The following is a 15,113-nucleotide window of genomic DNA, read 5'->3' on the forward strand; positions in this document are numbered from 1 at the left end:
CTTCAGAGTGCCAGCCTGGGGACAGGTCCTCGGGCTGGAGAATGAAGAACAGGCTCTTTGAAAGATAAAAATAAAAATACATGAAGCTGAGCCATGAAAAACAAATGGATTTTGCCCTCCCTTGGGAGGAGTGAGCTGTCAGGGAGGGGCAGCAGCCGCTTTCCCAGGGGCATCAGAGAAGCAGCAGGGATCCCTGCAGTGCTCCAGGCTGTCACTATGATATTTTCTGAAAAATCCCTTTGCTAGGATTTTTCTCTTGAGAAGCTTCAGAAGAAAAGAAAAACAATATTTATCTGCTGCTATGGAATGCAACAGGTGCATCTTTGATTGGCTTATGTTGATTGTTTCTAATTAATGGCTAACAACAGCTGGCTCGGGCTCTGAGAGTCATGAGCTTTTGTTATTCATTTTATTCTATTCTTTTATATTCTTTGCTAGCTTTCTAGTGAAATCTTTTCTTCTATTCTTTTAGTATAGTTTTAATATATAATTTTAATATATATACAATTTAATATATATAATTAAATATATTTAATTGTAATATAATATATAGTTTAATATAGAATTTTCTTAATATATATATATTAATATATATCATAAAATAATAAACCAGCCTTTTGAAACATGGAGTCGAGATTCTCTTCCCTCGCCCTGGGACCCCTGTGAACACAGCCACACCACCCAGAGCTCCCCGAGCAGGCTCCTGGCACGGAGCTCTGGCTGAGCAGCACACAGGGTGTGCTCCAAATCCGCGGCTCCCGCTGCTGCACAGGCAGGACGGACACGGGGAAAACAAACATGAAAACAACGGACTCTTATCCGGGGCAGAGCAGAGCGATCCCCACGGAGCCGTCTCATGATCCGCATGTCCCTGCAGCCCCCCTTCGCGGGCAGGGCAGGCTCCGGCGGGCGCTCGCTCCAAGCCCCGATGATTTCAGAGTTTCCCTCGATAAGGGCGCAGCGGGGCTGGGCAGGGGCCAGCTGAGTCACACAGCGCAGCCAGGGAGGGAGAGAGCCCTGAGCCACCAGGGCGGCTCAGCAGCGAGCCGGGGCGGGGAGGGACCGAATCCCTCCGGGTCCAGGCTGGGAATGTGCATCCCCCCAGATCCAGGCTGGGAATGTGCATCCCTCTGGATCCAGGGTGGGAATGTGCATCCCTCCGGATCAGGCTGGGAATGTGCATCCCCCTGGATCCAGATGGGAATGTGCATCCCTCCGGATCCATGCGGGAACGTGCATCCCTCTGGATCCAGATGGGAATGTGTATCCCTCTGGATCCATGCGGGAACATGCATCCCTCTGGATCCAGATGGGAATGTGCATCCCCCCAGATCCAGGCTGGGAATGTGCATCCCTCTGGCTCCAGGTTGGGGGATGATGCCAGCCTGTCCTACACCAGCTGGCACCTCCTGGGAGGCTCCTTGGCACCATCAACCTGACCTGCACACTTAGGGGAGCTTTGCCAAGAGCTACCCCCACTCTGGGCACCTCTGCAAGGACTTGGGGGTCTGGCTTTGTGTTTCCACATCAAAGGGTCCCCCAATGCTCTTCAAGTCACCAGTTCATCCTTGAAGTGTCCACAAGTGTCCACAAGTGTCCCTTGTTCTCCATTCTCACAGCTGCAAGGTTTAGTAACATTAAAAAATCTATTCTTGTTTTAAACATCCCCAGGCTCTTCAAAATCAGGCTTGGCTGAGGGAACAGGCTAAAAAGGAGCGAGATCAGACCGAGAGAGCAACTGACTTCTGGGCTGTACTTGTATTTATAGATTTTATCTCAGGCTATTCTGTTGCTCTTATCACCACTTGAACAACTCATGACCGCCTGTTCACCTGCACGGAGAATTCAGTGACAGGAAAGGACAAGGGGCACAGACACCGTGTCTGAAAGTGCCCCAGGAGAAAACAGCTTGGTCTGGGATCACTGCTGCCATGCAGCAGCTGTGAGACACAACACAGGCCAGCGTGGACAATGCACAGAACAGAAACAACAAGGTTCCAGAAGCTTTCTCACTCACACGTGTCAGATCTTCAGACAGAAGCTTTATGTGTTTGGAACACTCATTTAATGCTGAGTAAGGAAAAATAACTGCTGCCTCCTGAACTTCTCCAGCAGTTCCAAAGCTGCTGCATTTTGGTGCTCAGTATCTGTAAATAGTGCTGACTGCTCACCATTTTTTTTCTACTAACTCACAGTTCTCCAAACCTGTGTTCCTGCCAGGCAGAGCCTCACAGCAGCACCTGCCCCTCTGTCCCTGGAGAATGGCCCAAGCTGGCACTGCAGGCTCTCCCTGCAGCCCAGATCCATGGCTGGGCAGCCAAGGATCAGTGCCAGAGCCAGGATGCAGCATGGCCAGGATGTGCCACAGGTGTCTGGCAGAACACAGCACCCCACAGAGCCAGGCTGGCACCCAGCAGGACAGAAAAGCCTGGGGGCAAGCATGGGATGCCACATCTATAGTTATCAATGTGCCACCAACAGCATTAGGAATAAAATATTCCAACAATACCTCAAGGAAAAAGCCAGAAAAGTTGAGTCCTCATACAGTGACTCAAGAGGAAACTCTTAGGTCAGCAGCAGTGCTGCTGTGAGCCGTGGGCTGTGAGACACACAGAACATGGATAACACCCACATCCTCCCAGGGAAGGAGCCAGAAAAGCCAGCAGAAGATGGATGAAAAGCTCCCTGCATGCCTCATGTGCAGCACAAGGAAAAATATCCTTAAACACATGAAAATGATTTTGCCTTTTGTCCTGGCCCCTTGTGCTGCTCTAGGCAGGCGAGTGCTTGGGAAGCATATCTGGGCTGGAAAAAGCCATCACAAAATATTGCACATTGGTTTGTTTAAGCTGGAATAAAGCTGGCCCAGAGCCCTCCCACCAGCCCCTGCGCTGGCAGGGACAGGGCAGGCTTGGTGCTGCTGCCAGCCACCCCTGCCCTGGGCTTCCTAAAACAAACCCAAGCCTGAGCACACCTGGGCATGGATGGAGCAGCTGGAACCAGCAGGAGCCAGGGGGGAGGCTCAGGAGCTCAGGACTGCAGCAGGGAGGGAGCAAGGGACAAGGAGCCAGGCCTGGGGACATCATGGCACAGCCAAACCATCCTCAGCCATGGGCAAAGCAAACCAACAGGGACAACCTGTCCAGCCGGAGAGCTGCTCCAGGGGGAGCAAACCCCAGCAAACACCTCCCTGAGCCCCAGAACAGGGAGTGGGATCTGGTAGAGCCTGTGCTGGCCCCTCACTGCTCCTGCCTGCACTGAGGATCAGCTCTGGTGCTGGGGGTGAGTTGGCTTTTGGGAGGGTTTTTGTTCTTTTTTTCTGTTATTGTGTTTTAGTGTCTGGTTAAAGCCTGTCTGGTTTAGATTTACACCAACTGGGGCCCCAGTGCTGTGCTCAGAGCTGGGAACCCAGGAGCAGGAGCTGCTCCATCAGCAGCTGCAGAGATGCCCTGTGCCCAGCTGAGCTGAGGGTGCTGCAGGGTGCAGAGGCTCCAGGGAGAGCTGGGCTCTGGCTATGGGTGTAATTTAAAACAAAGCTGGGAAGTCAGGAGACAATTTGACAAGTTACCAGCTGTAACTGGTGCCCTTACTGGCTGAAATCCCCACTGGGGATGGGGAAGACCAGCAAGGAGCCAAGAAGGGATCACATTATTGCTGGAAGAGAGTGATGTGTTTTCCAGCAGGTCATTTCCCCCTGCTCCTCACTGTCTCATGGATCAGCTGTCCTTGTGGGACAGGTCATTGTCACTGCAGCTGTGCCTCCCAGCAAAGCTGATGCCTGCCTGGAGAGCTGCAGACTCCCCTGTGTGGGATAGGCTCCTTCCTCTTCCCCATTTTCGAGAGGAGCTTTAGGGTTGTTTGGACAGTCCCCAGGATCTGGCTGTGACATGCTGCAGGAACAGATTCCATTGCTCCACAGCCTTCCCATGAACCAGGACATGGGGCTCTGGGCAGACAGGTCACTCTGGGTGCCTTCAATCCCATTAAAATAACCTGTTCTAATGCTTCAGTCCCATTAAAATAACCTGTTCCAATGCTTCAGTCCCATTAAAATAACCTGTTCCAATGCCACGCTGCTTCCCACACACCACAGCATCAAACCCCCAGGCACCACATCCAACAAGAGCACAGAAACCTGTCCAGAACAGGTCTGCCATGCTGGGGGACACAGGAATTCCCTGAGGGGACACGCCAGTTCCCACACACAGCACTGCAGGCCTGCAGGGCTGATGATGATGATGATGGAGGGACCTTCCCTGGGTGTCCAAGGAACCCCATTCATGGGGAAAAACTCACACAGTCCCTACACATTCTTTGTCACTCCATCCTTCAGGATGAAGTGCTCAGAGTACCTGGGGAGGCTGGGAAGTGCCAGCACAGTCCCAGGCACTCTGCAGAGCTCCAGGCTGGACAGAAATCAAGTGCAAAACCACAAACACAACATTTGCATGAGAGCTCACAGCTCTTCAAGCTTCAAAGGACAATTTTCACCATCACAGCACTCACAGGTATTAATGAAAAAAGCCTCCATCTGACATTTCTCCATCTCCATTTGATATTTAATTGGGAGAGAAGATCAAAGACCAGGGGAAATAGGTGGTTTTGCATTATCATACACACAGCTGAGCACAGTGAGCAGGAGAGATTAAAGCACAGAAATAAACTGCAGTACAGCAGCCATTCTTACAGCCACAGTGATGCCAGGGAGCCACAGCTTCTGACACCCCTGTGGCCTGGAACACGTGCCCTGAGCAAGCTCCTATGTCCCACCATGGCCATGGGGAGCTCTGGGCATGGACAAGCTGCTGCTGGAGCTGAATCCCCAATGCCCACAGCAGGTCCTGATCCTGGCCAGCCCAAGGGGATGGGACAGACACCTCCCAGAACTTCTCCCTGCCTGACCAGGGACAGGCCATGGTCTCAGCAGTGCCAGTACAATCTGTGGGACCAGCATTGTCACTTGGCACTGCCAGTGACTCGCCACACTGCTGGCACAGAAAACAAGGGATGCAGCCAACTTTACAGCAAAAATAATTTCCATTTCTGACTGAAAGCATTATTTTCTATTATTGGCTTTCACACCCAAGACTGTTACAAATGAACAATATTATTCCCTGCTTTAATCAGTTTAATTCCCCACTTGGCAATACTGAATTTTGTCCCCTTGTGGTGTCCTGTGTATTTGTGACTACTCAGCTGCTGGGGGGTGTCAGTACCACACTCAAAGGCAGCACTGGTGGGGCTGTGGCTGCAGGATGACCCTCCCCAGGACATGGTGGGCTGCAGGCCCCTGGAAGAACTTCACCCCTGGAATTTTATTTGCTCCAGCTGGTGACACAGTTGGGTGGAGGGAATGGAACCAGTTTCCCTTAATCCATAAAAGATCAAATGAATTTAAAACCCCCTAAAGAGCCCCCCTCATTCAGGTAACCTGGTCTTGAACACTTCCAGAGATGGGACAGCCACAGCTTGTGTAGGTAACCTCTGCCAGGGCTCACAGGGAAGAATTTCTCCCCATTATCCCATTAATTCTGCTCTCTTTCAGTGTGAAGCCATTCCCCATTGTCCTGTCATTCCATCCCTTGTCCAAAGTCCCTCCCTGCCTTTCTTGCAGGCCCCTTCAGGTACTTCACCCTCTCTCCACATTGGATCTCACTCTCCTGATGGCACCACCACCACTTTTGCTGAGGGCACCTCATTCCCACCCTGTCAGGGGGCACAGAGGGACTGTCAGCCGTGGCTGTCCCACTGGGATCTGGCAGCTGGCCCTGGTGAGGCCATCCCAGTGAGTACCCCACATACCCACAGCTCTACATGCGTAGGATTCAGAGATATATCTAATTTTTAAGTTATTTGTTAATAAAACACAAGGAGCTGATGGAAGCCCAGGCCGGATTGGCCCCAGCACCTCCCTGGCAGTTTGCTGGATCAGCTACAAAAACACCCCACAGCATTTCAGGCAAGAAATCCTCATCCCTGGGGGTTCTCAGTGCTGTCTGGGTGTGCTCTGCTCTCTTCTGCTTCTGCCCTTCCTCCCTGGGCCGGGTCTGCTGACCCAGCGAAATCCCTCACATCCCTGTGCACTACAAACACTGAAAAGGGAAATGGTTTTGAACAAAGTGATGAAGAAAAGCATTTCCACTAGCAAGCGTGTTTGTTTTAATCCCTCTGATTTCCATTTTGCTGGGGGTTTTTCTTTGCCCTGGACTGTGCAGAGATTTGAGTTTTTGTACCCACGTTAGGTCTCACAGCCCCATGACGTCGGCAGTTTCAGTCACACCAGCTTTTGTCTCTGCTGCTTCCAGATGGGCAAACACGGGCTATTCCAGCCACAGCCTCGATAACAGGGAAGCTCTGAATTATTCTGAACAAAAGGGCAGCAGTTAAACCTATTAACACCAACTGAAACCAACCAGCTGGCAGCAAAACCGCGTGTGACCAGCGTGGATTGTCTGTGTCCCTGCACTGCCCCCATGGATGCTCTGCTGGCCTGGATAACAGCATGGACAACAGCAGAGAATCATGGAATCATCTGGATTGGAAAATTTAAGATCATGGAGGCCAGGGAGACGACACAGGGAAGGTGTGTATGAAGGTGGATCCAGCTGTGGGTAAGGAAAACAAACCTAAGCAGTCAGAAGGACAGTGTCAAACACGTGGGACTCGGCGGTTTCAGGTGACACAACCTGGCCCAGGCGCTCTGCTGATCTGTCAGCACTTCTGAACAGGCGACTCCCGCAAAGTCAACACTGAGATCGGCATTCATTGGGAAAAATGCTCACCGCGGTTTGCAGGATGACAGAACGCCGACAACAATGGGAGGATTTCCAGCAGGGCCCCTCTCACTCACGGGGGTCCCGCAGGGTGTCGGGATGGCAGGGACGGACCCGCCCCGCTACCCCCGCTCCGGGGATGCGGGATAACGGAGCAGCTTCCCCGAGCGGGGATCACCGGCCCCAAACCAGCACATCCATGGCAAGGCTCGGCGGTGCCAGCCCAGCGGGACGGGGGATCCGGCCCGGCCCGGCCCTGCCTGGGGACAGCGGCGGTGGCCCCAGGGATGGCACTGCGGGGACAGGGACACGCCGGGGGTGGGAAGGGAAGGGCAGCCCTGCCCGGAGCGCTGCAGGGCACGGCCCAAAGGAGCTCCAGCCGGAGCTGCGGGCGCTGCCCGGGGAACGGGACACCCCGAGCGCTGCCCCGACCCCCGCCCCTCCCGCTCACCGCGGATGGCGGCGATGAGCGCGTTGCCGTCCTTGATCACCTCCTTGATGAACTTGTTGGTGCGCTCCAGCTCCTGCTCGTAGCACTTGAGGCGCTCTCGGAAGTCGGGGCTGTCCAGGTAGCAGTCGCTGAACTCCAGCGGCGGGTGCCCCATGGCCGCGCCTCGGCCCGGCTCCGCCGCGCTGCGCCTACCGAGCGCTGCCGCTGCCGCCGCCCCGGGCGCCCCGCGCCGCCGGCATCCCGCGGGCCCGCCCCGCCCGCCGGCCCCGCCCGCCGCTCCCGCTGCCGCGCCTCGCCCGAGCGACCCCCGCCCGCCCGCCGAGCTTCCGGCAGCGCCGCTGCCGCCGGGAGGTGTAGTCCGGGATGAGCGGCCGCCCACCCGCCTAGCCTGGCCCGGCCCGGCACGGTTCGGTTCGGGCGCTCCGGGCCAGGCGCTGCCGCCGCCCCCCGGCCGCTCCCAGCGCGCCCCCTGCCGGCGGGGCGGGGCCGGTGCCGCCTGCACGCGTTGCCATGGACGCCCCGGCGGCGGCGCGTGACGCAGCGGCTCGCGGTGATGACGTCAAAGTGGCCTCCACGTCGCCCGGGCGGCCAAGATGGCGGCGGCGGAGGGGAGCGGGGCCGGGGGGACCCTGGTGAGGGCGGCCGGGGGAGCCGCGTGGAGCCGCGGGAGGGGAACCGGGGAGGCCGGACTGGGGGGGGGGGTCGGGGGCGTTCGGGCCCCCTCTGTCCCTGAGCAGGGCCGGGCAGCCGGTCAGGTGCTGGGCAAAGGCGCAGCGGGGTCTGGAGGCCCGGGCGGGCGGCGGCTCGTCCGGAGGGCGGGGATGGGGGTGAGGAAGGCGACAGGGAAGGAAGACAGGAATGGGGACAGGGTCGGTGCAGGGCCGGGGGCTGCCGGCCTCCGCCGTGCCCTCCGTGCCCCGCCTGCCCAGCGCCTCCCGCAGAACCGGTCGGGCCGTGCCCTGTTTGCCTTCGCCTCCGGGCACCCCCGAGCATTGCTCGCCCGCGGGCGGGGAGAGCTTCAGCCCTGTTAAACTGGTCCCTGAGCAGCCTCGGTGTGTGCCCGGGCCGGGGGTGTCCGTGTTAATGCTAAATGTTAATGTTTATTTTAAGTGTGGGTACTCGGTGGTGGTGCGGCTGTGCAGCCCTCAGGCATCACCTCCCTTCAAACACGGCTTTTTATTTATTTATTTCAGTTACTGCTGGAGCAGAGCACAGAGGGGGTGGGCTCTGGAGGTGGCAGCGGACAGGCTCACACTCACCTGCTCAGCTCTTCTGTCACTGCTCACATCGGGCAGGGACAGCCTGGCCCTGCTGCAGAACCTTTTCTTTGTTGTATCCCTGAATTCTGAGCAGCTCTGTCCATCCCCAACCCATCTGAAGTGCACACGAGCATGTTTGTGTTTGTTCCTAAAGGTTTGTGCCCATTCAGTTCCCAGGTCTGGCAGATGTGTCCATATCCCAGGACATTCCAGTGGAAGGGGAGATCACTGTCCCTGTGGGATCTCACTCTCCTGATGAGGATTTCTCCACACTGGATGAGCCAGTCAAGGACACAATTGTGAGTCTGAGCCCGTGGCTGGGGTAAAACTCAGGTTTTCTGGAGGTTTTGGCAGCTGTTGTGCAACATCTGTGTTTTTGCACAGCTCTGTACTTCAGTGGGGATTGTTTTAGAACTCATCACATAAAACAAATTTCTGTGGGTCAGAAAGTGTCTGAATCGTGGCCCAAAGTTTCTCTGTGATCTTGAAATCAGTGTGAGGGCAGAGACCTCAGTGGGAGCTTGTGAGAAACTCTTCTGACTGAAGGTGTTTTTCATTTATTCTTTTTTCCTAGAGGAGCAAACAAATTGTTGGTTATATTCTGGTGTTATTAAAAGCTACAGTGTTGTGGTTGTTAAAGAAAAGGATGTGATGCGGTGGTTGTTAAGGAGTGCAGGAAAAGCAGTCATTGTTTGTTGCAGAGGGTGCTACAGAACTTGTTGGGTTGGATCCTCTCCTGATTTAAACATGAACATTCATGTTCCTTTACTTGTGTCTCTTTGCTTTAGCTGGGAGCTGTAATTTTTGTGAGTGGATAAATGAAAGTGTTTTGTGTTTGTTTCAGATGAGGGACCTGAAGGCTGTTGGGAAGAAGTTTGTCCATGTCATGTATCCCAGGAAGAGCAGCGCCCTCCTCAGGGACTGTACGTGCAGGGGATGGGGGTTCAGGGGGCTGAACACCCCGAGCAGCAGAGCTGGCACCTGGGGTGTCCCCAGGGCTCTGGGGCAGGGTGGGTGCAACTGGCAGCTGCAGCAGCTGCTGGGTCTTGAGTGGATTTTGTTATAGATCATGGGGTAAGATGCTAGATAAGAGAATTGTAAAGCAGTGAGATGTGGCAAATGGCACCTTGGGAGTTGGGCAAGGGGCTGTATCACTCCCAGGAGAGTGTAACTGAGGTGGTTCTGTGACTTTTGTGATGTGTTTTCTGTCTCCCTGCAGGGGATCTGTGGGGCCCATTGGTGCTGTGTGTCTCCCTGGCTCTGTGAGTATTCCGGGGGAATTTGGGGTTTTGTAGCCTGGTGCATGAGGGAAATGAGATGTTAAAAATTACTCATTAATGGGTTAAGATCAATTTCATCTGATCCCTCTCTGTCTTGTGCAAGCACTGCTTTGTTGGGTTCTCTGATAAAATGTGTTTGTGACACTTCAAGCCCATTAACACCTCCTGTCCCTACATTTAGGATTTAGGGATGAACTCTTCCTGGTCCCCTGGCCTAGGAATGGTTTTACTGAAGGTGTCTCAAGTTATCCTGGTCAGCTGTAGTGCCTGCATCCTGTAGTTATTCCACGATTTCTCTGAGGCTGGTTTGTTCAATCACACACTACTCTGCTGCCTTGAGAGGTACCAAAACTTTGGTACTTTAATTTCCATCTCAGAATGGAATCAAGCCTGTTGTCCATGGTTTGATTCCCTTCTGAATGCTTTCACAGCCCTCAAAACAGGGAAACAAATGGACTGAAATCACCTCAGTTGAGCCACAACCATTTTCCTTTCCTGTGCAAAACTGAGGATATGACGAAAATATAAAATGAAGGAAAAACTGTGGGCCTGCTCCATTCTGGGAAAACTCCATCTGTGTGTTCCCCAGTGCAGCTGTTTCTCCCTGTTCCCCACTCCAGGATGCTGCAGGGTGGCTCTGCAGACAGCAAGGATGATGGAGGGCCCCAGTTTGCCGAGGTCTTTGTCATCATCTGGTTCGGGGCCGTCGTCATCACGCTCAACTCGAAGCTCCTGGGAGGCACCATGTGAGTGTGGGTTTGTTCTGTAGAGCTTCTCTGTGCACAGAGCTCTGCCCTGCCTGGCCTCACTGCTGTCTCCCTGATGCTGTCTCCCTGTGCAGCTCCTTCTTCCAGAGCCTGTGTGTGCTGGGGTACTGTGTGATGCCTCTGACCGTGGCCATGCTGGTGTGCAGGCTGGTGCTGCTGGCGGGCGCGGGCACCGTCAGCTTCATCATCCGCCTCATCGTGGTGGGGGCCATGTTCGCCTGGTCCACCCTGGGTGAGTCCTCCCTGAGCCTGGGCAGCTTGATCTGGGCATTTCCTGAGGCAGAACCAAAGGGTGATCTAGGCTGAAGTGGCCCTAGGCTGCTGAAGGGCTGTGGAAATAGTTCTTCCAATCTGAAGCTGAAGGGTTGTAGAAATAGTTCTTTTAATCTGAAGCTGAAGGGCTTTAGAAATAGTTCTTCCAATCCTTGAGCTGGCAGAGGTTCAGCCTCTGTCTCTGCTCCTGGTGGTTTCCATGGTCATATGCAAACTGCCTTGGGCAGCAGGATGATGATTTAGTATTAAACTCTGTGAGACTGTTTGGTGGTTTATTCTATGATTAAGTTATAAGTACTATTATAAAATGCTGATTTTATAGAGATACATTTGTATGATTTCTTCTGTAAGTCTGGCTCTCATTGTACAGTGTTAATCAGTATTTATGGCCAGGCTGGTTGGGGCTTGGAGCAACCTGGGCTAGTGGAAGATGTCCCCTGGAAGGTGTGGCAGGGGGTGGAACTGGATATCCCTTCCAAGCCAAACCGTGCTGTGATTCCTTGATTCTATGACTTGTCATTCTGTATGATAAAGGAAGTTGCACTTGGTGATTACAGCCCGTTGCTTTGAGCAGTGGTTTGATTTTCAGCACAAGTGCAGTGCAGATCCTGGCTGTGAGGGGGCTGTGAGGGTTGTGCTGCTCGTGCTTCACAGGTTTTGTGTCTCTGCAGCATCCACGGCGTTCCTGGCAGACAGCCAGCCCCCCAACCGCAAGGCCCTGGTCGTGTACCCCATCTTCCTCTTCTACTTTGTCATCAGCTGGATGATCCTGACCTTCACCCCGCAGTGAGCACCATCCCAAGGGGCTGCTACACTGACTGGACTTTCTCATGGACGCTGCAGTGAATCCTTGGCTTTATCTCCTTCTAATTTATATATAGGGATACTGTAAAAAGGCAGGTTGTGGGATAAAGCCAGAGGGCTGCAAAAAGTGCTCATTTGTGTGTCACTCTTTGTGAAAGATGCTGAGGTCCAACTGCTGAGGGGTTTATTTAGCCCTGTTCTCTACTGGTGTTAAATAAACAATGCCCACTGGGACAGGGATTGCTCCATCTGAGGAGAAAGTGGGAAATCCTGGATTTTCAAGCTGCTGGGAGATGAAGATTTTGCACGAGTTGGCAGATATCCTGCCCGTGCTTGGATTCTCACTGAAGATAAAAATGCCTTATCAAACCATAGAACTTCACTGCAATGATGTGTGGAGAGGAAAGAGATGTGTCTGACTCTTTTTCATTCCCTTCTAGAGTGGTGGGATGTGCACCAGCCATTGTGGGACTGGGGCTTTCCCAGGAAAGGAGAGTTCAGTCAAAACTCAGTTTTGCAGGGAATGGAGCTGGTGGCAGGGAGTTGCTTTTGCCCATATCCAAATGTTGTGTGTGTCCATCCCTTCATGTGGCAGGAGAGAAGGTTCCAGCTTGGTGCCTTCAGCACTGCCTCTCTGAGGGGACTGTGGGCTCACTGCAAGCTGCAGACCTGTGACCAGAGGGAACAAAGCTCAGAGTCCTGCAGAAATGCTGAGACTGCTTTGTAGCAAAGTCTGGGCTCTCACGCTGCATTTGGGAAGTGAAAATTCCTTGGGAAGTACCATGAATGTGTATCTATGATAAAAACAAAAAGTTCTGTGCGCAAAGTTGAGGTTTTGGGTCATAAAAACCCTACCAGGGCTTGGGCCCCAGAGTGTTAAAACAGCTTGAAGGAAGGGAAATAAATGGTACTGGAGGTGTTGGTGCTCTGAAGCAGGATATGAATTCTGCTCTCACCTGCCTCTGTGTGACTGTTCCTTTGGTTGTTCATGGGGACAGCAAAGAAATGTGTGCAAATGTGCATTTTGTTCCCTTGTACTTCCCAGGAGATGTCAGACACTGTACTGTGGGGTTTTCATTTTGCTTAATACTTTAATAAAAGGGAGGGGGCTCCACCAGTCACTGCAGGTTCATTGTGTACCTCTCCTGGGTACAGGTGTGCAAGAGTCAGGTGCATTTTGGCACAGACACTGGGAGCTGGGACTTGCTTTTGGAAACTACAGAAATGATTCCTGTTGTCTGTTGTTCTCATTCAGCAATCCATGAAATATCTGGGGTGAAAAAGCTGCTGTAAAATGTTATTTTTCCTACATTTGTGCAGACAGACTGAAACTGAGGTCTGTGGGTTCTGCTGAGGTGTGAATGTGCCTAATTTCTACTTCTTTGTGCAAGAGCTGTCTGTGCTGTAAACACTGGCAGTGGGTGGGAGCTGGGATGGAAATTGCTGAATTTCAGATTAAAAGTGCATTTTTGCATTAATGGATAATGAGCTGCTGTGTGTGGCAGGGCCTGCCTGTGGCACCAAGGGGCTGGAGGGGAGCTGTGGTGGTTGGCAGACATGGGAACCATGGAAAGGGGAATTTTTAAGCTTCCATTAAATTATTACTGGTATGGAATGTGGTTTTTCTTATAAAGTTTACAGTTTTTCCTTCAATTAAATGTTAGTTCAGCATTTGAAGCTGAAAAGAAATATTCAAGGGAAATGGATGGTAATGCTGTTGATGGCTATGGTGGGATTCCTTGAGCCAAATCTTTCTGTCCTACAAGAATTTAACCACACTTCGAAAGAAATCCTTGGATTCTCTCTGGGTCTCGTGACTTGAGCTGGTCTTCTATCTCAAGGATAATTGGAGTAGCATTTAATTGATCCAGTAATATTTTGGTTTTTTTTACATTTCTTCAGAAAGTCAAAAAGCCCAAACTGGGGTTTGTTCCTCAGCCACCCTGGAGCTCCTGCAGAGCCCCTGCTGTGACAGAACCACATGAGCACATTAAACACAACCAAACCATTTTGGTTCAGGGAAACAAAACGCCTCAAGCTTGTTTGATATTTGCAGATGCTGGAATTAATGCAGCTGATTGATTAATGCAGCACTTGAAAGTGCTGGTGTCACCTGTGAGTGCTCCCTGAATGTCCCTCATCCTGTGCAGCCAGGTGTGCAGCACATCCCTCCCAGGGGCCCTGCAGGGGACTGATCCCTGTCACCAACAGAGGTTTAATTTGTGCTGGAAATGTCTGTTGTACTTTCCAAGGAGAAAGGCTTTTCCTTCTTGTTTAAAGCTGCTGGGGATGGATGACAAGGAGAAGCAGCTGTGTTGCCTATAATGGAGTGTTTGAACTGCTCTGCACAGAAATGGCTGATTTCCAATGCACAAACCAGGCTTTCTTTCCTACTAGGATTTTTTTTTTTTAATATTGTTTATCAGCAGAAGTTGTTATATATGTTTAATTTTCAATTTTAATACCAATAAAAAGGAAAATAATTTATGTGCTTTAACTTGAAGAATTCAAACAGGCTGAAAGTCACGTGGGCAGTGTGAGGTGTGGATGGATGGAAGCTCTGTGCTCTCTGTGGCACCTGGCCTGGCTGGGGCAGGAGGGCAAAGCTCCCCAGTCCCTACCCTTGTGTCCCCTGTCCCCACACAGCAGGACACGTGTGCCACTCGTGCCAAAGCCCCTGAGGCTGAGCCAGAACATGGCCCTGGCCAGGCTGGGATCCTGCTGGTGCTCACACCCTGCTCAGGGAAGGAGCAGTGGTGCTGCTGTACCCCAAAATCGGGGTTCCAGTGGCTTCAGGGCTGGGAGGTCTCAGGAGCCACCCAGGGGACCTGTGTGTGCCTCAGTGGTGCTGGCCAGGGACCATCGGGGGCAATGGGGGAGCAGAAATCTGGTAGGAGGGAGCCTGATGGGTCAGTGGATATTAACCCATCCCTGCCTGGCTAATGAACCAACGGCAATTAAACCCATCCCTGAGCCACAGCAGGGTTTGAGGCAGTGGCCAGGGGTTTGTCCACGCTCTCGGTGACAATGAGGACATCCATGACACCACCCTGGCCAGGGAGCCTTGGCCCGGAGCTGGTGGCAGCAGGGACACGCTGCCCCTGCGCCGAGCATGGGCTGCGGGGCTGGGGACAGCCACCATGGGCCAGCGGTCACCAGAGGGCGGCAGGACCGCGCTGTCCCTGGCAGCTTTCTGCAGCCTGGTTGTCACCTCCGCGTGGTTCCCGGGAGCTCCGGGGAGCGCAGCCCGGTGCTCGGTGCCGCAGCCAGGACCGGCTGGCCGGCAGCCCCGGCAGGTGAGCTCTGAGCTGTGAGCTGTGAGCTGCCAGCCTCAGCTGCCACCACCTGCCACCAGCGCGGGGTGCCACACCTGGCCCTGCTGCGGGGTTTCTGCCTGCTCAGCCATGAGCAAGAAAACACTTTCATTCAACAAGTGTTGTTTTGTTTTTTTAAAGACAATTTACCAGTCCTGGAAATTTCTCTGTTCCGCTGAAAAGAGGTGTTCC

At 53.1% G+C, this 15,113-nt stretch overlaps 2 protein-coding genes across 3 annotated transcripts in view; one reads left to right on the top strand and one right to left on the bottom strand.

Moving 5' to 3' along the window:
• Positions 1-7,704, bottom strand: part of OPHN1 (oligophrenin 1) — a 55,924-nt gene extending 48,220 nt beyond the window's left edge. The window contains exon 1 of one of the 2 annotated variants that reach the window (XM_005488201.3): positions 7,225-7,704. In XM_005488201.3, coding sequence (XP_005488258.2) covers positions 7,225-7,378 — 154 coding nt within the window. In that variant the 5' untranslated portion in view covers positions 7,379-7,704. The remainder of the gene's footprint in view (positions 1-7,224) is intronic. The other variant, XM_005488200.4, reaches the window with a different exon arrangement.
• YIPF6 (Yip1 domain family member 6) lies at positions 7,701-13,222 on the top strand. The gene is made up of 7 exons (XM_005488202.3): positions 7,701-7,856; positions 8,654-8,782; positions 9,328-9,406; positions 9,703-9,745; positions 10,384-10,509; positions 10,605-10,762; positions 11,475-13,222. Exons 1-7 carry the CDS (start codon positions 7,818-7,820, stop codon positions 11,591-11,593), a joined length of 693 nt encoding a protein of 230 aa, XP_005488259.2. The 5' UTR covers positions 7,701-7,817; the 3' UTR covers positions 11,594-13,222.
• The last annotated feature ends 1,891 nt before the right edge of the window (positions 13,223-15,113 follow it).

The sequence above is a fragment of the Zonotrichia albicollis genome, chromosome 14 (genome assembly GCF_047830755.1).
Source record: "Zonotrichia albicollis isolate bZonAlb1 chromosome 14, bZonAlb1.hap1, whole genome shotgun sequence".
NCBI classification, from domain to species: domain Eukaryota; kingdom Metazoa; phylum Chordata; class Aves; order Passeriformes; family Passerellidae; genus Zonotrichia; species Zonotrichia albicollis.